At 38.8% G+C, this 23,342-nt stretch overlaps 1 protein-coding gene across 1 annotated transcript in view; it reads left to right on the plus strand.

Moving 5' to 3' along the window:
- The window catches only part of LOC115377217 (chromodomain Y-like protein 2), a 54,045-nt gene that overhangs the window by 22,103 nt on the left and 8,600 nt on the right, over positions 1 to 23,342 (plus strand). Inside the window, exons 2-3 of the mRNA XM_030077035.1 lie at positions 9,466 to 10,084; positions 15,127 to 15,344. Of these exons, the coding sequence (XP_029932895.1) occupies positions 9,466 to 10,084; positions 15,127 to 15,344 (837 nt within the window). The remainder of the gene's footprint in view (positions 1 to 9,465; positions 10,085 to 15,126; positions 15,345 to 23,342) is intronic.

The raw sequence follows: 23,342 nt of genomic DNA on the forward strand, positions 1-23,342 counted from the left end.
CAGAGTGTAGGCAATTCCTTCAACATCTGCTTGGCTGCTGTGGGGACTTCGAAGTGGCTGCTGGCAACAATGATGTGGGATGATCTTTTGTCTAGAGAAGTTTGGATGGCCACTGACAAGACAGAGTTCACCTGTGTCTCAACCCTCCCTTGATGGTGTCTCTGAATTTGGTTGACATCCCATCAGCACTGTCCGCACCAATCACATCTCAGAAAGCCTGCCTAAGGAGCTTTCCAAATTCCAAATATGGATTTTTTTTCTCTGTGATGCCAAAGCACTTCTTGAGAGGCTCTGAGGACAACTGCTGGCTAGCTTCCTCACCTAGCACCTTGTACTTTTTCTGCTCCCACTGAAGCAAATACTGGCCTGCTTTAACTTGTTCAGACCCTTCAAATACTTCTTCAACTGCTTCACCTATTTCCATGTAATGATTATTATGGGCTGTTCCTTGGTTTATTGGCCAGGTATTGGCCATTATGTCCTGTCCAATAATTACATTAGGCTGTACACTGTTATTACAGACTGTCCTGTGATTGCTTTAAACTATCTAGAAACACCAAAGCGAACTAGTTTTGTCCAGCTGGTAAGCAGGGGCCTATACGTCACTGTGGTTGGTCTGTCACTTGGTTGGTCAGCAGTAAGGTCTAGAGTGTCATATCTCCAAATATGTTTCATGACTCGCCATGAAATTTGATGATTTTATTCATGTTGCCTATAGCAAAACATATTGAGGGAAAGTTTATAGTTGATTGGATTGTCAAGGTATTGCAGCATTTTACTGAACTGATTTTTCTCTCCACCCCTAATCATTGAATTTAGAACCTATCCTCAAACTAAGAGAAGATGAAGTCCTTTCTGTGCAGAGAGAGCCCTTTCATTTGGTTTGGAGAGATCCAATCAAAACCTCAGTTTTTATTCCTCCCATCCACATTTGCTTGACAGCCTTCAGCTGCACATTATCTTCCACTAGGCTCATCAAACAGTACTTACTAACAGCAACAGCTCAGGCTGATTATAAAACAGTTTATAAAAAGACTGCATATTTTACACTAACTGACTGAATCTTGGAGATTTTATTTTGATGACTGAAAGATTTGGATCACACTTACAGTGACTGGGATGATGGACTTGCTACTTGCAACTTAACCAAACTGCTCAACACCAAATTCACATGAGAACACAAGATATCACGTTACTACAAGGTGCCGGTGAAAACAAAGACTGAGGGCAACGCATATTGCAGCTTTTGTAATTTTCTCTGCGCTGTGCGCTAAACAGGAGATGACAGTGTGGGAAACATCAGTGTGAGTCTTGTCAAGCACTTGCCAGGAGTGCTGATGAGTAATTTGGGTAGGTCTAGAATGGCATTTTATGGAACTGTAGACATAGCTTGTTGTACAGAGAAAGTTCACTGCAGTGCATGGAGCAGTAAGAAGAAGAAGAAAGTCTGCCACTTTCTTTCCTACATTTTCCCATATCCAGTGATCTGTTTCCCTCAGCTTTTACTTTTACTTACTTATTTTATACTGTACAATTTTACTTTTCTATTTTACTATTCTAAAGTGCACATTATTACCTCCAAAAGACGGTGGTGGAGGTTATGTAGTGGAACTGGTGTAATTGACACACACAACGAGAACTATCTTTGACAATTCTGAAATGTGCTTGTCTGTCTGTCTGTGAGCAAGATATCTCAAAAAGGTCTGTAAGGATTTACTGTGTAGACAGCGTAGTCTTGAGCCAAGGAGGAGTCAATAAAATTTTCACACCAGTCGACCAAAAGATCCAAGGACAAGCAAACGCGACTGTGACTACATTGCAAGTCACATTATTCACCTCAGTTCCATTTTTAGTTAACTGACATGCAGGTTATTACATGTGTAAGTGCCATAGACTCCAGTGTTAAGTTTTTGGCAATTTGTTTATAGAAACAAGATGATGGGTTAAAGCTGTCTGGTCATTTATGAAATGGAAGCATATTGGATGTGTGGAATATGTAGTCCCAATTATGCATTGCCATGGTAAACTTGATTTGGCAGACTGTGGCCCATATTCAGAAAACTTGGTGGTAACAGCTTTGCGCCACTCAAATTTAATGGCATGGTAATGTGAGGTGATTCATAAAGTTACCATGGTGCTGATTAGTGCAGCAGAATCACATTACCGTGGCGTTATTGTCAGTTGTGTCCCAGGCAAAAGCCAATGAGAATCAACATGCTAATGAGCTCATACATATTTAACACCTACCATAATCAGCTGTGCGTGGAAGCACATTACAAAAGCAAATTGTCAGATAGAGGAAGAAAGCAGAGATTTCCGCCGGCAGAAATTTAGGAGAAGAGTTTTTGTTGCACAATCTGGGGTTTTCCTCCTCCAACAAATAACCATCTTCCTCACACACTCCCACTTCAATGTTTTGCATGCTTTACAATGTTTGTCATGGCAAAGTCAAATTGATTTGGGGAGCGGCATCTAATAAACAGGCCAACTAGTGAACCATAATTAATAAAATAAATATGCACATTGTTATTTTACTATTATTATTACATAAATCAATGTTTTCACTGGAAGAATTAAGTACTGGTCTAAGTTTAGGTCTGCTTTTGTATAGCCATAATTTTGATGTATTAATTAGCCTACTAGTTGACTAATACCCAACTTGAATTCATCTCTGGTCCTGAACTTGAACTGAAATTACTGTCTGAAAAAATGTGGTGGTATTTTTTGTGCAGCAGTATGCTTTTATGACTCACTTACAGGGCATGCAAATGAGCAGGAGGACACAGTGGCACCTTTTTATCAATGAGGGGAATGCCTACCACCACAGTAGTACACCCTTACAGTGTTTAAACTGACTGTGCCTTTTATGAATACGAGCCTGTGTGCCTGATCATATTTATTTTCATATTATGATCAAGCTCCTGCAATATATTTTGCACCCAACCTGTTTATTTATATGTAGACTTTGGTTTGATCTGTACTTCTTAGGAAATAATTCTGCCATGGTACAGGCTGGGGGAAGGAGTAGCATTTTTTTGCTCTGGAAAATTCCCATATATTTAGTACATTTCTTGGGTCAAAAAAACAAACACAAACAAACAAATTAAAAAAGCCTTTGTACAGAGAACCAAAACAACATTTTCAGTGCTGGCCCTGCATAGTGGTTAAAAAAAAAATCCACATATGCTTGTTATACAGTATATTCAGCAAATTTGAATGTAGGCTGTCCAGGGGCACAGCTATGGAGATTGGGCTTCCAAACAGAATATAACATCTTTCCCTCTACCGGATTCACCCCTGTGTTTTCCTGTGTATTATCCTCAACCATTCCTACAGCTGAGGCCTGTACCATAAAGCTGGATTTCGGCTTAGTGAGCTAACTTCAGGCTTAACCCTGGCTTTTCTGTACCATAAAGGTGGCTTACTTTTTATCGGGCTACGTTGCCGTGGTAACGTATGCTGAACACCTAACCGGCTCCGGAGCAGGTCAGGATAAGAGCTCAGCAGGTAGAAAAGCCCCACCTACTGACCAATCAGCTCTCTTGGAAAATGGCCTGCCCATTTTCCCTTTCTTTTTCTTTTATAAAATTAAAATTATTACATTTTACAATTCTTCTTGTATTTTTTTTGTTACTCATGACTGCACTGTCCAACCAAAGATTGATCTTGTAGACTGATGTAGCCTAATGATTTTTTTTTTTTTTTTTGGTTTTTGTTTATGAAAATAAATTAGGGGAATTTAATTCAGAGGGTTAAATAAAAGTCTGATAAAATACATGCCAGCCTCTGGTCTCCTTTAGGTTTCCATTAGTTTGCTCATATTTAGTATTTAGGTGTCTGCCCTGAAAAGTCCACATGGGAGTTGATGCTAAATGTTTTACAGTCTTTAAGTGACAGTGAAATAATATTTTAACCAGGAGAATAATCACGAGGCGTCAGATGCTTTATAAAATGAAATATCAAAACCAGCTGAATCAAAGTGACGATTCTGACGAAACTCAAACTGAAGGCAGCGGTCCAGCGAGGGTCGACCCTCAAAGGGCCAGTTCCTCTGCAGGAGTGTACTGCTGAGTGGGAGATACATTCATTTATTGAACACACACGTTACTGTAGTCAGATCTACTCGTGCCGTCATGGTGGGGAAGTAATATTATAATCCCACTAATTTACGCACTGACACAGTCGGCGATTTTTTGCCAGCATTCCTTGCGGCTTTTGGCTGCTGCAACTGTGTTGCTTTTTGCCTGGATTATTGATTTATATTCTTCGTATTTATTAATGATTATTGTCTACTCCTCGGTTGTGACGTATGCGACTCGGGTAGATTTTTCCATGTCTGCGATTGGTCGCATGCAGCAAACTCCGCCCTTTTTATGTGAGCGCGCACAGATCTAGATTGGAAAGCCTGGGTTGAATTAGTGAGTTGATAGCCGGCTTTATGGTACCGAAAATCCTGGGTGCTGATGTCTGGTTAAGTGAAGCCAGATAAGTAAGAGAAAGCCTGACTATGTTAATCCAGCTTTATGGTACAGGCCTCTGAGGCCTGTACCATGAAGCTGGATTTCGGCTTAGCGAGCTAACTTCAGGCTTAACCCTGGCTTTTCTGTACCATAAAGGTGGCTTACTTTTTATCGGGCTACGTTGCCATGGTAACGTATGCTGAACACCTAACCTGCTCCGGAGCAGGTTAAGTTCAGGATAAGAGCTCAGCAGGTAGAAAAGCCCCACCTACTGACCAATCAGCTCTCTTGGAAAATGGCCAGCCCATTTTCCCTTTCTTCTTCTTTTATAAAATTAAAATTAATACATTTTACAATTCTTCTTGTAGGCTTTTTTTTTTTTTTTTTTTTTACTCATGACTGCACTGTCCAACCAAAAATTGATCTTGTAGACTGATGTAGCCTAATGATTTTTTTTTTTTTTTTTTTTAATGTTTATGAAAATAAATTAGGGGAATTTAATTCAGAGGGTTAAATAAAAGTTTGATAAAATACACGCCAGCCTCTGGGCTCCTTTAGGTTTCCATTAGTTTGCTCATATTTAGTATTTAGGGGGTCTGTCCTGAAAAGTCCACATGGGAGTTGATGCTAAATGTTTTACTGTCTTTAAGTGACAGTGAAATAATATTTTAACCAGCAGAATAATCACGAGGCGTCAGATGCTTTATAAAATGAAATATCAGAATCAGTTGAATCAAAGTGACGATTCTGACGAAACTCAAACTGAAGGCAGCGGTCCAGCGAGAGTCGCCCCTCACTGTGAGAGAGAGCCAGTTCCTCTGCAGGAGTGTGGGGTTGAGTGGGAGACACATTCATTTAGTGTAGTCAGATCGACTCTTGCCGTCATGGTGAGGAAGTCAGATTATAATCCCACTAATTTACGCATTGACACAGTCGGCGATTTTTTGCCACCATTCCTTGCGGCTCTTGGCAGCTGCAGCTGAGTTGCTTTTTGCCTGGATTATTGATTTATATTCCTCGTATTTATTAATGATTATTGTCTACTCCTCGGTTGTGACGTATGCGGCTCGGGTAGATTTTTCCATGTCTGCGATTGGTCGCATGCAGCAAACTCCGCCCTTTTTATGTGAGCGCGCACAGATCTAGATTGGAAAAGCCTGGGTTGAATTAGCGAGTTGATAGTCGGCTTTATGGTACCGAAAATCCTGAGTGCTGATGTCTCGTTAAGTGAAGCCAGATAAGTAAGGGAAAGCCTATGTTAAGACTATGTTAATCCAGCTTTATGGTACAGGCCTCTGGTGGGCCTGTCGTTTGCACACACAACAGTGGAAGATAGTGCTAAGCAGATTTCACAGTGTTTCACACCAGCTTGTGAGAACTCAACATATGCATGCATATGGATATGCTTTGTGATTGGAGGATTGGAAGGAAATAAATATATATATTGTAGCAGCAACAGAGCAGGGAAGGTGTAGTGTCCATACTAATTGCTGTTTGGTTCTTCATTGAGTTTGCATAGAAACACTACAAACAGTAGTAGTATGGTATATTACGGTACGGTAGTATGGTATAGTTTAGCACTACAGACAAGGCTCTCCTGCCCTCTTAACATTTCAGTGGACACAATCCATGGATTTACTATGAAGCTTTTATTGTGAGACATTTTTCAGGAACGTGTTGTGGAAATTGTGTTGTAATTGTTGTGTAAATGAAAGAGGTCCTATAATCACCACTCCCATACACATTATAGCCCTTTCTCTCTGCTGAGAGTAGGAAATGCTCAAATATATTGATATGCAGATGACAGTATAGTAGCATCTGTTGACCTAGTCCTTTTTTTGAGCAACCAGCACCAACGTTACCAGGAAAATAATTAGCAGCATGCATCTAGGGCAAAACTGACATTACTGACATATCCATATCCATCCAACTTTGTATATGCTCTGCAAAGACTTCAGTGGGCTCATAAGCTAAGACCTCTGTCATGGGTCTCTGCCTACAGGTGATAATCTTACACAGTTTTACTTCAGGGTGCCAAAACAGACCTCACATGCAACAATACAGTGGTGAAATAATTCACAAAAACTTTGTAATAATTGCATATTCCATCCTTTTTGCTAGATCTGTGACCTAAAACAGGCAAGATTTGAGTTGTCTAGCCTGACTGTATCTCTAGTCTTGTAAACTATAAGACCATTGGGGATCTGGTGAACTCCACAGTAAAAAGGTCACTAAAGTACAGGGCTTTGTGACATGAGGGATTTGCTTTGTTTGAACTGTCCGCAAGTTTTGATTAATATACTAAAAACTAACTGATGCATTAGCCTCAAAATATGAGACTATATAATGTGTATGTAAGACATTTTTCAGTGTCATGCAGATTTAGTCTCTTTGAGAATTGCTGTGCTCCTGCCAGACTTGCTTTTCAACCCCATCTCTCTTAGTGAAGAATGACTCCACACTTACAGGTAGCAAGTCTTTTGTATGCAGGATGGGCCTGGCATATTTCCTCACTTTTTTGAGAGGGAGTGAGAGAAAGCCCAAGGCCCAGTCTAACGTATAATTTCCACCAAGTAAGGATAGGTGGGTATTATGTGTGCCTTTCTTTCCCTAAAATTGACATCAGCAGAGCATTTCAAATGAAGATGAGCAAGTTTCCTTATAAGAACTGCTATTCATGTACTATTATCTGTATAACAAATTTTTTTTAAAAAGTTTTGTTTTTTTGTTTGTTTGTTTGTTTTTTTAAGCAGTAAGCATGTTATCCTCTATTAATGATAAAGCTGCAGTTTAACTTGGAAGAAGGCACAGCCTTGGAAGAATCAGTGTAGTTTTGAAAATGCTAGGGTAAAATGCTTTCAATCCCAATTTTTGAGATATAGCATGGTACAAATAAATAATCAACTGTGGCACTCTTACCCCTCCAGTGTACCTTTTGTCTGTTTTTTTTTTTTTTTTTTTTTTTTTGTTTGTTTGTTTTTTAAGCCAATGTCACAACAAACTTAAAATGACTATTAGACATCTGAAAACATGTAAACCATAAACAACACTCACTTGCATCCTGTAGAAATTTAGGCCAGTTTAGACAGTGTTTTCATTTGGAATAAGAATTTTAAAGAAATTGTGAAATGCTGTGCAATGAAACATCTTTTGGTCCCATAGCCTGTCAGAGCACAATATCCCAAAGTCTCCTGAAGTCTTCATTGGACTCATTGTCTGTAATTTATGTCAAGCACATCCAGGATAACTTAGTGTTTAACCAACATATGTGGAAATATACATTTAATTGACTTAAACGTATTTTTCTTGTAATGTGCACACATTTTGTCAATTAAATTTACATTAATTCAAACAGCAACTATAGTGACAAGAAAAGACAGAAAGAATCTTCAAAGATGACAGCATGTATACAGAGAATATCACTCTCGTCAGCTGCACCATGAATCTCTGGTCCATATTTCTGCTCCACAAATTCACAGTTTTCATATGAGTTAAATATGTGTGAAGTTATTCACTCAACACCAATTTCTATCACAGGATTAGTCCACAACACAGTGAAGTGTTTGTATGGAGTTGTGACAGCCTCTTTCTGAATGGGCTGGTGCTGTGTGGTCTCAGTTAGCTACAGTAACTGTCCACAGTCAGGTTGTGTTAGTGTCAGTGTGACCTTGAAAGCTTTAAGGTTTCTTCATGATAGCAGCCTACAGCTCATGTCAGTTCATCTATGGCCTCTTATCTTCATTCTGCAGTGAATGAGCCCCTATCTAACACTTGCAACATGTTACAAAACGTACCTTTAGGTTTTGACACTCCCAGTGAATGACTCAAGATGTAATTCATGAAGCTGTTATTGAAAAGTGGCTTCCACACTAAATGCAGTATAGTACATAATGTACAGGTAGTTCTGAGAAGTCTTGTAAGAAGTCATAAAGAATGGAGACTTGCATTCACAAATACACTTTATTTAATGTTGCAATCTTCCATCTTTCTGCCTTGCTTCCATATGTTGCAGTACGATTGGCAAAGCTATGCCTATTTTGGCTTTTTAATTACACAACAATCACATTCCTGCTGAATCGCTCTGCCCTGCTTCAGTTTGCCTATCAATATGTCAGGCAATCAATAAATTTAGGTCCAGAGAAGCATATTTCCAAATCTATTTGGTGGATTGCCATGCAATTGGTGACAACATTCGTGTTACCTAGAGGATGAGGGGAAAAAAAAAAAAAAAAACAACTGGCAATTTGGGTGATACCCTTGACCTTTCCTCTAGGTCCACCTACAGGCCCTGTTGTGTTAGAAATAACACACTTGTTCTTATCCTTTTAAACCATAATGCATTTTTTTTTTGCAATAGCATGCATGTTTATCGATAGCCAGTAAAACCACTTTCATGAATATGAAAATCCTATTTCCATTTGATTAGTTAGCTCACATTATTTAATGGCCTGATGGCAATGATGTCAGCATTCATTCTATCCTTGGCTGCAGCCATATCAACACAAATGCAATTATTTAGTCAGCCTTGTAATAGATGAGAGTATAACTCAGAAACAGTTGAGCAGACAGGCAGGTCCATAGTTCTTGCTTAGACCTGAGATGAGGTAAAGGAGGCTTCTACCAGAATATTTACATTCATAAAACTTGTGCCACCCAATCAGCTTGTGCAGGAGCCAGTGCTGAATAGCTTCTATTTTTATATTCCTTTTGAGGTGCTATGGATGAAACAGAAGTGCGGTGTGTGTGTGTGTGTGTGTGTGTGTGGGTGTGTGTGTGTGTTTGTGTGTGGAGAGGAGGAATGCATTCATTATTCTGACAATACTGGGTTCATATCATATTTTTTTAAAAATATGTATTTATTCATTTATTTATTTATTATTTAACAAACACATACATATATCTATACATAAGAGCATAATAACACATCACGAAAGGCCATTTTCTAAAAGAAATCCCAATTTAAGTTCAGTCTGTTATTAAAATTGACATTATTATTGCCCTCCAGGTGGAGCGGATTGTGGACAAGCGGCGGAACAAGAAGGGCAAGTGGGAGTACCTGATTAGGTGGAAGGGCTATGGAAGTAAGGAGGACACCTGGGAGCCAGAGCACCACCTGCTGCACTGTGAGGAGTTCATTGACCAGTTCAACAGCTTGCGACTGCACACACACAAACGGCCCAAACTTCCAAAGTTACCTGGTGGCATGGCTGGCCCACAGCCCCTCATCACCAGCCGCCCATCTGCTACAGACTCCTCCAGAGCCCGGGCAGAGGCCCGCAAGAAGATAAGGACTTGTGGCCCAGGGGTAGGGACTAAAGTAGGCACTGGGTTAGGGACAGTGAGTGGGGGTTCAGGAGGCACTCAGAAGCAGAAGAAGATGGGTGGAAAAGGGAAGCATTCTGCTGGGGACAGGGTAAGCAAAGCAATAACATATAAGGCTCCTTCACCAGGTGGGCTCCAGTTTGTTGCACCGGTAAGGCCTCCTCATATTGGACTCCAGAATGGAGAGGTGGAGAGCCTTGTGTACAGGGCAGCAGCAAGGTCACATGGACTGCCCTCAGACGGAGTGGATAGGGAACTAGGAGACATGGATACTACTGGACAACAGCTCACCACTGATGTAGGTAAGGTCATGAGACATGGAATAAAATGGAAAGACACCATGTACAGCTGCATGGAGTCCTTAATGGAAATGAATAATATGTTGCTAAGATACTGTATAATAAGCAGGTAGTTTAGCAGTGGCAACATTCCCCATTAGCTTTCTTTATTGTATTCCCAAGAAAAGAATGCTGCATTTACACAGTGTAGAAACACTTTCAATGCATCCTGTCCTATTTCTTTCAGAGAGATTCTATTGCTTTTATACAAAGCCATATTTTAGCAGATATAACACACTAATGTGAGACATAGAGACCAGTGCTAAAATGAGGGTCTTTAAGCTGCTGTTGTAGTCTACTTCTACAGAAACAACTGATAACAGCTTTGGATTTCACTCCTGGGTCATAGTCCAGAGCCTGCACCGCCATAGTTAATGATTATATTAGCTTTCAAGAAGGCATATCAGCTTGTTTAACAGAACATCCAGGTTGAATTAGTTTGTTACCATATTTGATAGAAATAGACTGCATATGTGTGAGCTGTAGAATTAATAGTGAGGTTGCCTGTTTTCACTGTTCATAACACCTGTTGAAGGAATATTGTGGGTCCTAGGCACTTAAAGGACTATAGATGTGTTTTTGAATGTTTGGTCCATTTACTACAATTTACACACATTTTTACGTTGCTGCAGGCTATTTTGCAAATCATGTGGGGGTACTGAGGACTTCACAACATATAATCAAAATCCCTTGATTTTCAGATTAGATCACCCCCTTTATCATGTTGTCCTTTTGCAGCTAACAAAATCATCGCTATTCATAAACCACAGAACTGATAATTGACTGTGTAAAGCAAACATTTCCCTGGGGACTATTTTTCAGTGGAGATTGCATTTCACTCCTCCCAGTTTCAAGTGATCAAAACAATACTGCTGCTGTTAGAAAAATTAATGTTGACGTCTTTATTACGGCAATGGAGTACTGGTGTGGGGAAAATTTCAAGTCTAGGAAAGTTCATTTTCACATCATAGTTGAATTAATGGAAATCAGTGTCTGGATACATGTATTAAAGCTACCTGGAAAACATGAAATATACATTTTGTAGATATTAGGCTAAATATGACAAGTCACTGTTATGGTTGTCTAACCCTAACTTTCCAATTCTGAGGCTAGTGTCTGTTACACTAACATCAAGAAGTGTGTTTGTGTGCTCGCCTTGCCATGTGCTTTGGGTAACTATTATTTTGGTTTTTGCCCTATTCACAACTTTCTGCCGGTCACACATGATTTAATCGATTAATTGATGTGTGTGGATGACTGTGGTTAGGGAGGCACACAGAAAGGTGACCTTCTGTGTAAAACTTGTCAAAGTCCCAGTTATTCAACAAGTTTTCAGCAAGCAGAAAATTGTCAAGTATTCATACATTACAAACAAACAAACAAACAAACAACTAAGAAACAGTGTAATTAGCGATTGTGGTCATCACAGAGCCGAGTGACAACATTTAAGAGCCTCAGGGCTATCAGACTACATCATTCCTTTATTTTATCCACCTGTATGGAGACCATAGCACCTGCTGTAGCTGCCCTTTTTTCAACTTTGAAGTCATTTTGAAGAGTCATCCCACGCCTCCATCTCCACCACTGCTGTGGACGGCCTCACAGCTGTCAATGTGCCTTCCAATTACTTTCCAACACATATACCTAAAATAGGTCTACTAACTCCTACCAGAAATAATAATTAGACTGCCTAAAACTTTGCTGCCTCACATTAGTCTAATAATGTACTCTAATAATCTTTGACTTACGTATGTTATCGCTTATTGATGCCACTTTCCCAATTTTACATTGAGCACATACACAACTGGTCCAAATTTAACAAAACATACAAAGGGTGATATATCCTCACACTATCATCTGACATTTAAAAACTAAACGCATTGGCGTAACAGCCAATAGTCAAACATTAATCTAAGTATTGCTCATCTTATTTTGTGTTATAGTGCTACCCTGAATTGTAGTATTTCCAGAATCTAGCCCAAAAGCCAAAAGGTGAGAGGGATCGTTTTATGTCAGGAGCTCTAGGCTTTGGAAAGACCCAGGCTAAACCATATGTTCCAGCACAGCAGTTATTACAGTACAATTAAAATCAATTGATATTCAGTAATTCTGATTGTGATAGCTGAGATAACATACAGAGGGAATATCTCAGATGATAAGGAATCAAGTTAAAGCCTGCATAGTCCTTGTTAGGCCTACATGCTTGTCTGCTGAATGTGTTGGGAAATGAAAATATGATATTTAAGATAAAATAATTTTATTACTACTGATATGACAGCTTTACATCTTAAACAAAGGATTAAACCCAGTTACAACAAAGTACAACAAAAAATATTGGATGAGCACAAACAAAAGGATTCTTTTGATTAAACCCCTGAGTAAAAAAAAAAAAAAAAAAATCCAAAAAAAGGAAGTATCCAAACAATAGCTAACACCATGAAGCGTAATCTGCACCGACAGCTGTATTGATTGATCAAGGCTCTCAGACTGTCTTCAAGCTTGCTTGTTAAAATTTCCCCTCACTTCCTACAGTAGGTGTGGAAATAAAATCAATGAATCAGTACATACAAACACTGTTGTTTTCTTCCCATAGAGCCAACATGCCAACACTATTTTGGTTCAGTCAGTTTCAGATTTTTGATGAAACGGAGGAACATTATAAATAGTTGTTGATGGTTCACAAAATAGTGAAAGTAGGAGATTTGTGTAATTTATCAGTTGTCTGTATTTGATGTGTCCTCTCATCTCAGCAGCTGTCTGTCAGAAGCAGCTCCTGTGGTGCTGAGTGGACAGCAGCCGGCTAACCTGCCCTCACCAGGCTGACTGACAGCAAAAATTTACTGAACCAAAATAGTTTTTTCTGGGAAGAAATCAACAGTGTTTGTACAGTACAGGCCAAAAGTTTGGACACAGCTTCTCATTCAATGCGTTTTCTTTATTTTCATGACTATTTACATTGTAGATTCTAACTGAAGGAATCAAAACTATGAATGAACACATGTGGAGTTATGTACTTGACAAGAAAAGGTGAAATAACTGAAAACGTTTTATATTCTAGTTTCTTCAAAATAGCCACCCTTTGCTCTGATTACTGCTTTGCACACTCTTGGCATTTTCTCGATGAGCTTCAAGAGGTAGTCACCTGAAATGGTTTTCACTTCACAGGTGTGCCTTATCAGGGTTAATTAGTGGAATTTCTTGCTTTATCAATGGGGTTGGGACCATCAGTTGTGTTGTGCAGAAGTCAGGTTACTACACAGCCGACAGCCCTATTGGACAACTGTTAAAATTCATATTATGGCAAGAACCAATCAGCTAACTAAAGAAAAACGAGTGGCCATCATTACTTTAAGAAATGAAGGTCAGTCAGTCCGGAAAATTGCAAAAACTTTAAATGTGTCCCCAAGTGCAGTCGCAAAAACCATCAAGCGCTACAACGAAACTGGCACACATGAGGACCGACCCAGGAAAGGAAGACCAAGAGTCACCTCTGCTTCTGAGGACAAGTTCATCCGAGTCACCAGCCTCAGAAATCGCAAGTTAACAGCAGCTCCGATCAGAGACCAGATAAATGCCACACAGAGTTCTAGCAGCAGACTCATCTCTAGAACAACTGTGAAGAGGAGACTGCGTGAATCAGGCTTTCATGGTCAAATAGCTGCTAGGAAACCACTGTTAAGGAGAGGCAATAAGCAGAAGAGATTTGTTTGGGCCAAGAAACACAAGGAATGGACATTAGACCAGTGGAAATCTGTGCTTTGGTCTGATGTGTCCAAATTTGAGATCTTTGGTTCCAACCGCCGTGTCTTTGTGAGACACAGAAAAGGTGAATGGATGGATTCCACATGCCTGGTTCCCACTGTGAAGCATGGAGGAGGAGGTGTGATGGTGTGGGGGTGTTTTGCTGGTGACACTGTTGGGGATTTATTCAAAATTGAAGGCACACTGAACCAGCATGGCTACCACAGCATCCTGCAGCGACATGCCATCCCATCCGGTTTGCGTTTAGTTGGAGGATCATTTATTTTTCAACAGGACAATGACTCCAAACACATCTCCAGGCTGTGTAAGGGCTATTTGACCAAGAAGGAGAGTGATAGAGTGCTGCGGCAGATGACCTGGCCTCCACAGTCACCCGACCTGAACCCAATCGAGATTGTTTGGGGTGAGCTGGACCGCAGAGTGAAGGCAAAGGGGCCAACAAGTGCTAAACACCTCTGGGAACTCCTTCAAGACTGTTGGAAAACCATTTCAGGTGACTACCTCTTGAAGCTCATCGAGAGAATGCCAAGAGTGTGCAAAGCAATCAGAGCAAAGGGTGGCTATTTTGAAGAAACTAGAATATAAAACATGTTTTCAGTTATTTTACCTTTTTTTGTTAAGTACATAACTCCACATGTGTTCATTCATAGTTTTGATTCCTTCAGTTAGAATCTACAATGTAAATAGTCATGAAAATAAAGAAAACGCATTGAAGAAGAAGAAGAAGAAGAAGCTGTGTCCAAACTTTTGGCCTGTACTGTATGTGCTGATTCATTAATTTTATTTCCTCACCCATCGTAATGAGTGAGGGGAATCTTCCTGTAGTGAAACACATTGGGAGCCTTGATCAGTTAATGTGTAGATAATGAGTTCAAAACACATATACAGTAGGATATTTTTGTGATTTTAAACAGCTGTCTGTGCAGATTACACTTTACTAAATGTGACAAAGATAGACTTGAAGCATAAAAAATGCAAGGAGTCAGTGTGGATTGATATGGTTTTTTTTGTTTTGTTTTTTTTGTTGTTTTTTTTAATTAAAGATTATTCTTTTGGCATTTCTGCTTTATTTGAAGGTGAAAGTAGAGAGAGACACGAAAGGCAGGGCAAGTTATATCACTCACTTAATATTTTAGACCGGATTATCCACTTCTGAACATAAAGTTTCAGGTTTTATCTGTAGACCTAATATCTACACAAGTTCTGGAGGATTGACTTGTTTTATACCTGCTCCTCTGTCTCAGGCTCCCCTTTGGCTAATGGCAAGACTCATCCGCACAGTTCAGTGAAGCGGAAGCTGGGTGAGGAGAAAGGCTATGTGTTCGACAAGCGGCTAAGGTACAACGTGCGACAGAACGAGAACAACTGTCGATTCCGAGACATCGTGGTCAGGAAAGAGGAGGGCTTCACGCATGTCTTGCTCTCCAGCCAAACAACAGACAACAATGCACTGACACCAGAGGTGAGAGAGAAAACACAAATACAAGCCCATGTAGACCTTTACACTTCATAGTAAAGCTATAAAGCTGAATTTATACATGGCCCCCGAGTGACATGTTGCATGAAATCTTAAGTATGATTAAAATGTCTAGTATTTGTTTCCATGTTCCATGTTTAGCCTTGGCATGCTATATCTGTGGCATATATCAACATTTTTTCACTACACTGAATTACGTGTCTTTTTTTTTTTTTTTTTTTTTTTGCTGTATCTCAGGTACCACTTAAACACTGAGAAATTATGGCTTCTTTGTTAATGTCACTTTTGCTTTTAAAAGGCTTTTACTCTCATACTCATAAGTTCAGAGATTTAATTTAAATGCTTGACCTCTATAAAGTATGAATATTTGTCAAGGCTTTGCCTTACAATGGTTCTCATGTTTCTTTTTAACTTAAACAGTGCTGTACTGTTGTCAAGCTTTTCATCACATACAGTTTGTGGCAATGAAAGCAGCCTGATAAACATGTATAAGCTTGGGTTAAAATCTGGCACATCAAAGCTTAATTTTAGGCAAACAGCATAAGAGAAGCATAGCTATAATCTGTAATTAATCAATCAAAGAAGAAGGATGAGAAAAGAGGAAAGTCTGACAAAAAGAGGAAATGAAACATGAACAAGATAGCTTGCCAGGAGTCTGTTGTGCTTATTGAAGTATGCAAATAGAGACAGGGACATGCAGAATCCTCCCCTGATACCAGAACTATGCTGACCTGATTGGAATCAGCTATCAAGGATGTGTTGCAGAGAACAACAAAACTAGAGCAAAGGACATAATAGTTGCAGAGCAGAGGGTTGGTGACATAGAAGTCAAGACTGTGCACCATGAGAGAGCAATACATTATTTAATTCCTAAAGAAGCAAAGCTGGGATCTGAGAAGAACAATATGATAAGCTTTAAAATCAGTCTGCTCACATCATTCCAGCTCATTTGAGATATGGACTTGAGCATAGCGAGTTCACCAAAAGTAACAGCAGGAATATCTCTTCTACCTTAAGATCTATCATCATCTCATTTTTGGACTGCTGTGTCCAAGGAAGCAGGTGCACAGCAGGCCTGGAAGCAACAGGGAGTCACATATCAAGGTAGTAAAATGGACTTTGATCAGGGCTGCATCTCTGATGTGCCAAGGAGGTGGAGACAAGTAAATGATGTGATCTGATAACATAAAAATAGGAACTTCAGAGCCCAGTCACTATATCCTGCATAAGATACACCTTGAAATCAGGATGAAGGCATTAAGACATTTAGCTCACTTTCAGACACTGTGCTTACAATTTTTGAAGGAAATAACTAAGAAGAAACTCTAGTGTAGATATGTAAGTAGATCAAATAGATACTGTTTCATTCGACTGATGTTTGCTGAAATAATACAGAAAACAATTAGGCTAATTAAATTCATCATTAAAGCTTGAATATGGGACCTTCAAGTAAATTCAAGTAAACCAATCGGAAGGCCTGATAATTCAGTCTTTTTTGTTGACCCTGATCACATTTACCTGTTTTGATCAATTAAATAGGCCTAATTGAAATAGCAAAAATATAAGAAAATCCCTTTGCTGTTTCTGCAGGTTTTTTTTTTTTTTTTTTAATCTTTGGTTTTATTGGATTTTTTTCCACTGATGTGAGGCCAGGCACCCTGAAAGGGCAAGCTCCTCGCCTAGAAATTTTTAGAGGAAACCCTGAGGTTGAAAATTTCAAATACATGTATTAAAGCTACCTAGAACTTCTAGTGTGGTTGACACCAGAGTTGTGCACTGTGCGGGCTGGCTCACAGGTCCTGCAAGATCAGCAGCAGATGTTGGTGGCACAGGTTTGTTGTTTAAGGTTGCAGGTGGGTGCAGGCGATCACATTAGAAGGCACAGCTGAGATGTAGGCTGAATAGAATATTGTATGGAAGGTAATAATGGAATTGAAATCTCTTATAGGGCTTTTCAGTTAGGATAAAAAATATATTTGGCCAACTGTGATGTAATTGGCTTAATGTGCAGTGCAGATTGTGGGCTAGCTGGCGGTCTAGCAGTACAATGGCTTGCGGGAGCAGGCTGGTGTGGGTGGGTGTAGCAGCAGGAGTGGGCAAGTGCAGTCTTAAACATTCAGACCCATGTATTCACACCTCTCTTTGACATTTTGAAAACAACTGAAAGTCCCCGCCTCAGTATGCAGAGCTAAAAATATTACAGCAAATATGGACTTTCTACCATATTTAAAAAATGAATGGAAAAAGGGTTCATCACCTTAGGCCAGAATGTGAAAGAAGAGTCTTGAAGAATTTGGCAGTCAACTCACAAACGTACTTAAATTTAAAAAAATATTTAAAAAACTACTTTGAAAACCATCTGGAATGGGGGAGATTATAAGATCTGCCATATATTGTAGAATAGCTTTTTATATTCACAATAGCGGGTTAGAGAAAAGGTTTCACATCATGTATCTGTATAATCCAACAGGAGGAGTCATCAGAATATAGTATGGACATTTAAGCAAAATGAGAACAGGAAATGAACGCCATAATTTCAGAGGAGAACTAAAAAAAATAATGGTATGTTGGCCATAACTAACCAGCAGCCGATCATACAGGGAATTTGAATGGAAAGTCATAATAAAATATTTCAGAACTCCTTTTAAATCAAACTTTGATTCAGGATCTTCTCTGTTTTCAAGAGGTTGCGGCCTAGTAGGAGATGATACTCATAATCTGGGATTGTTATTGCTATTAAGTTACTGGAAAACAGCAAGGCTTCACTTAAAAAGATACCCTTATTATAATTACAAAATTATCCTCCAACTGCCAAGATTACTGTTTGAACATAAGAAAGTATGAACTCATATGGCAGGTAAAGTGTTACTTAAAATATACAGTGCTAAGATCTCAGGTGGCTTTTATCAGACACTTGGTATTTCTGTAATCTGGTATTGTCTGAGCAATTAACTAATGGGGAAAACTGTGTGGAAAAGTGGATGACTAATACCTCCTCAGTAACTGCTGCTGAGATGCCCTTGAGCTAAACACTTCATTCAAAAGTGCTCTAGGGGAACTGTTCAGTTAGAAAATAGCAGAAAAAGGTTTCTGCTGGACAGCTGCCATGTGTGAATGTATCTAAAGAGCCGTTGCCGTTTCAATGTCTAAAACATCGGCAGATCAACAGATGCACTTGCATGTGGAAGAAATGTCAGGTAGTACTGTCCTCTGTCTCAAACGACACCTAGATATCAGTTATCTAAAAAAGATGTTTTAGTGTTTCTGATCCTTTGAACTGCATGAATCAGACACAGGGTGTTGCTGAAATCTAGCCTGCAGGCTCAGAAAAAGAAGTGTAGAAATAGCTCCATCCATAGTACCAAGACTTTGACAGGTGCCTTTTGTTGAACCGTGTTTCTAGAAGTAGAGCACTGACCTGTCCATATCTTTCAGGCTTATAGCTGTTTCATTAGTAAACTGTCAGCATAATTAATGAGTAGTATATTGCAGCAAGTCAAGTTTCTTAAACAGGATAACATTATGTAATTATTCATAGAGATAAGTGCTGACCCTCATGATGGACAGATTTCCACCAAAGTGCTTGTTATGTAGAAATAATACCGGCATCTCTGTTGTCAACTCACAGTGCTTGAGTTAACTTCTCTATTGTTTCAAAGAAGTGTCAGATTTGGCCTCTTTTAATAGACTCAAACATGTTTTCAGCAAGACATTTTGATTGCTAACATAAGGTAATATTTTCCTCCGTGGGCAAACTTCACATGTCTTTGAAATACCGGAAAAACATGCAACAAAAGTTGCATATTTTGGAAGACTCAAATGAAGACTTAAGTAGTTAATGCATAAATCCTGTAATTAATGCAGTATTGTTGTGAAAATGTTAGATTAACCAAGTATTATTCAACCAAGAGCATCATTTAATTAAATTGGATTCATTGAAACTAAAAAAGGATCTCAGTCAATTCAGTATTATTTTTTTATAATGTCATTATGTAGGCATCAGTGTAATTACTGTAGATAAAGCAGTATCATCAAAAGAATGCATTTTGCTCCTACGGTTAACAGCATTTAATTAATTTAGCAACAACAACAATAATAAAGACTAAAAAGCACAAAATAATGACAACTAAAAGCTTTTACCACATTATTAATAAAAAGCTGGCTCTCCATCACATTGAGCCTGTTCAAACAAGATCAGTTTAGTGACATGCCTGCCAAGTATTAAAATGTTTCATCGTGGTGTTTCCCTGTACTCTGCAGGCAGTTGGTGCACATTCTCTGAACCAAGCTGTGTTCAGAGCTTCATGCCGGAATTTGACAGGCACTTATTCTCACAGTCCATTGGGCCATGTGTTTATCACCTGCTAACTAGGCTTCATGCCAGTCAAATGCATTCCCTAAAATAAACATCTTGCAGCATGACAAACAGTACATCCTGAATATTATTTGACCATCACTAACTGATGGGGAGCCCACACAGAAACATGAAAATTGTAACACAAGCAACCCTCGATGGACAACTCTTCTGACTTAAACACCCATATTTATAGCTTAAAACTTTGAAATATAGGTCTTGATGTATTAATTAAGCACGTGTTAGATCATTTTCAGAGGGTATTTAGAGAGCTGTGTGTCCACAAGTGAAGTGTCTACCTGCTCAAAAGTCAAACACAAGTTTCTCTCCCTCCACTGTATGTGAGTAACATTGGACTTTGTCTTCACAGAAATCTTTTAAATTTAAAAATTTCTTTCATCAAGTCACATAGGCAGAATTTTTATTCCCAACTGGAATCATATTTTCTTTAAAATATATGTCATCACCTTTTCATCGCCATGCCCAGATTAAAGCAGTAACCAGAAATAATGTTATACATTGATTGAGAAAAAGTTTTCTTGCAAAATCCTAACTTTTTAGAAGGATTAAATAAATTAAAGTAACAACAAATTCACATGTAAGTAAGTAACTAACTCTATATCATCTTTCAAGAGCAGACATCACAAAGTGCTGAAGAAGAAGAAGAAGAAGAAGAAGAATAATACAACAGAAATTAATAGAATTTGCTCAAAGGCAGGTCCAAAGAAATGGGTCTTAAACTGCTTTTTAAAAGCGTACACAGTGTTCATGGATTTAGATTAGTTTTAGATCCAGGGGTAAAGAATTCCAATGGTTAGGAGCCACAATCAAAAGCATGGTCTCTTTTGGCTTCAAGTCTAGACTGAGGAACAACCAATAACCTGATTCGATGACCGTAGAGACCTGCTTGTGACTTAAGGCTGCAGTAGATGTCTAATGTGTCTGACCACCAGGGGCGAAAATCCCATTTCATTATTGGGGGGGACAATACACAGCAAAATTTCAGAGAGTAATTCCTGGAGGGAACATGAAAAAAATTTCTGTCTGGCACTACTGTACCACCCTCTTTCTCTCTTACACTCCTTTGAAACTTGTTATACAGTATTGAGCCCTCAGCATGTTCATATGTTTTAAATAATGGTATTAATAGCAATAATTCTTGAACCAAATTTCTTTGCTCACTGTTCTGTTTCCACTACAGTCCATCAAAGTAGCTTTACAAGAACTAGAAACTCAAAATAAGCTCTAAAACTAGAGGAAATACCTTGAATAATCCAACTACATCAAACTATTCTTCAAAAAACATATTTATTGTAGTGTCAACAAAAAACAAAGCAAGATATGGAATCAAATAGTGACATACACTATATGTTTGAGCTGTACACTGTCCCTTTGAGATAAAATAAGAAAATGAAATGAAACTATGCCACAAAATAATGCAACTTAAAATGTATACATTTATATTATTAACTGTAACTGTGGGCCTATACAACATCAAACTCAAAGTACAAATAGCCTACTTTAAATAAAAAAAGATAAATATCTAGAGACAAACTCAAAATATCAGTAAAATATGAACTATTTCTGACATTAATATCCTGACAGACTTTTTGAAAGAATAAAAAAATCAGTATTCGCTCCTCCTGTGGTCTGTCCTCTCATCTCCTCTCCCTCTCTCCCTCACTGTCATGCACTCGTTTGAGCTTGTAAACAATCATTAGCTATTACCTTAAACAGTGAGCTGAAAGAGGCAGGCTTTGGACCAAGCAGGGGAAAAATATCGCTTTTTATATTACAACCTTGTGCTTGGTGAACAGGTGGTGTGGTAAATGACTCACTGGCTTTCACTTGAGGAGGTTTTCTTGCTAGTTATCATTAGGCTGCCTCACAGGCTGCTATGCTGACCACACAGAGCTTTATGAGTGGTCACAAGATTTTGAACTGAATTCTGAATTTTGTTAGCAAGCCAGTGCAGAGCCATAAGAATCAGAGTCTCATGGGACCTTTTGGAGAATCTGGTCAGGAGTTTAGCGGCAGCATTTTGAGCTACTTGTAAATGATTCAGGGATGTTTTGTTGATAAAAGCATGGATTAACATTTCCATCACTGCTTAAGACATAATGCTCCTGAGTTTTGCAATATTTCACAATTGGAAAAACAAGAGCAAATTGGATCAAAGACATGTCTGCCTTGATTGGTCAGATCCTGGTCTACAGTGACACCTAGATTCCTTATTGCAGATTTAACTAAAAAGGGAAAAATAGCCAAGACTATCCTTTACCCTAGGCACAAGACTACGAGGGGCAGAGATTATGATTTCTGTTTTGTCTCTATTTACTTGTAAAAAAATGTCTGACATCCAATTTTTTATAGCCCTCAGGGAGTTAATTAAGGTAGATAATTTAGCTGTGTTTTGAGGTTTAAACAAGATATGTAATTGAACTTAATCTGTGTAACAGTAAAAGGGAAATAGCACTTACATCCACATGTGGTTATGGGTGCTGGGATGTGTAACAGTAAGTCCATTATCTGTGTGCTTATTGAACAAACCGAGTAGCTATTTCCCTGTCTCATAGTTTCTGAGGCTGCTCGAACATGAGAATACTGAGGATGTGCTTATTGAATGGCTTCTGGTGGGAAAATCCCAGAAAATCTCCCTGCAAATTTCTCTTACAAAACCTCAGTGCTTAGTTTAAGTGAAAAATCCCCTGAGCGTTTAACTGGTGCTTTTTCTGTGAAGTTACTGGCTTAACGGGCTGTACTCTCTGCTGCTGTATTACCCACTATGATCTCTCTGACAGACTTTCACTCTTACATTGACTTAACATCCTCTGTCTACCAATTCTCTGCTGTTTTTTTTTTTTGTTTTTTTTTTTTTTGTGGCAAATGATGAAACATGTATTAACATATACTATCCTTTTTATTTTTGTTTTTATTTTTATTTATTCACTTTTTCTGGTAGTACTTTACTTAAAACATGTAGCGTCCCTTTTTCACTGTGCCTGAGGCTTGGCTATTAAAACAGGAAATGGCCTTGAATTGAATATTTCTCAGATTTTAGATTATTTCTGAAATAACTCTGAAGTGGGGCTATTTGTTTAAGATAGGATGAGAAATAGCGCCCAGCTGAAGAACCTTTGGATATGCACAACATGAATAAACAGTCTGTGAATGTGCAAATTAACTGTGACAGTCCCTTTTGCATCTAGCATCATCACACATCTTGTATCCAGGTTGTGTCTAGATGTGACTTAGCTGGAAAGAATTGCACCTACTATTAAAATTCATCTCCAATATACTTATTGAAACCATTTTATCTCTCCCTCACCAGATTGTCATGCATGTCACTTCCTCTCATGACATTTGAATCCTTGAAAATTGCCAAATGTCTTGTCCTACTTGTTCCCCATCTGCCAATATCCTAACAATCCATTTTTGGTAGCATGCTGTACCCCCTTTCCATTGCATGGTATCGAATCTACTCACCTCAGCTCTGCCCGATTTTTGGTTTTCCATTGGGCAAAGGTTTGAGATTGTATCTGGCACCTGATACTGTTTTTGGAACCACTTCCATTGAGGATCCAAGCGAGCTGAGCAGATACTAAAATGTGACGTGAAACACTGCAGAC

Source organism: Myripristis murdjan, chromosome 3, assembly GCF_902150065.1.
Source record: "Myripristis murdjan chromosome 3, fMyrMur1.1, whole genome shotgun sequence".
NCBI classification, from domain to species: domain Eukaryota; kingdom Metazoa; phylum Chordata; class Actinopteri; order Holocentriformes; family Holocentridae; genus Myripristis; species Myripristis murdjan.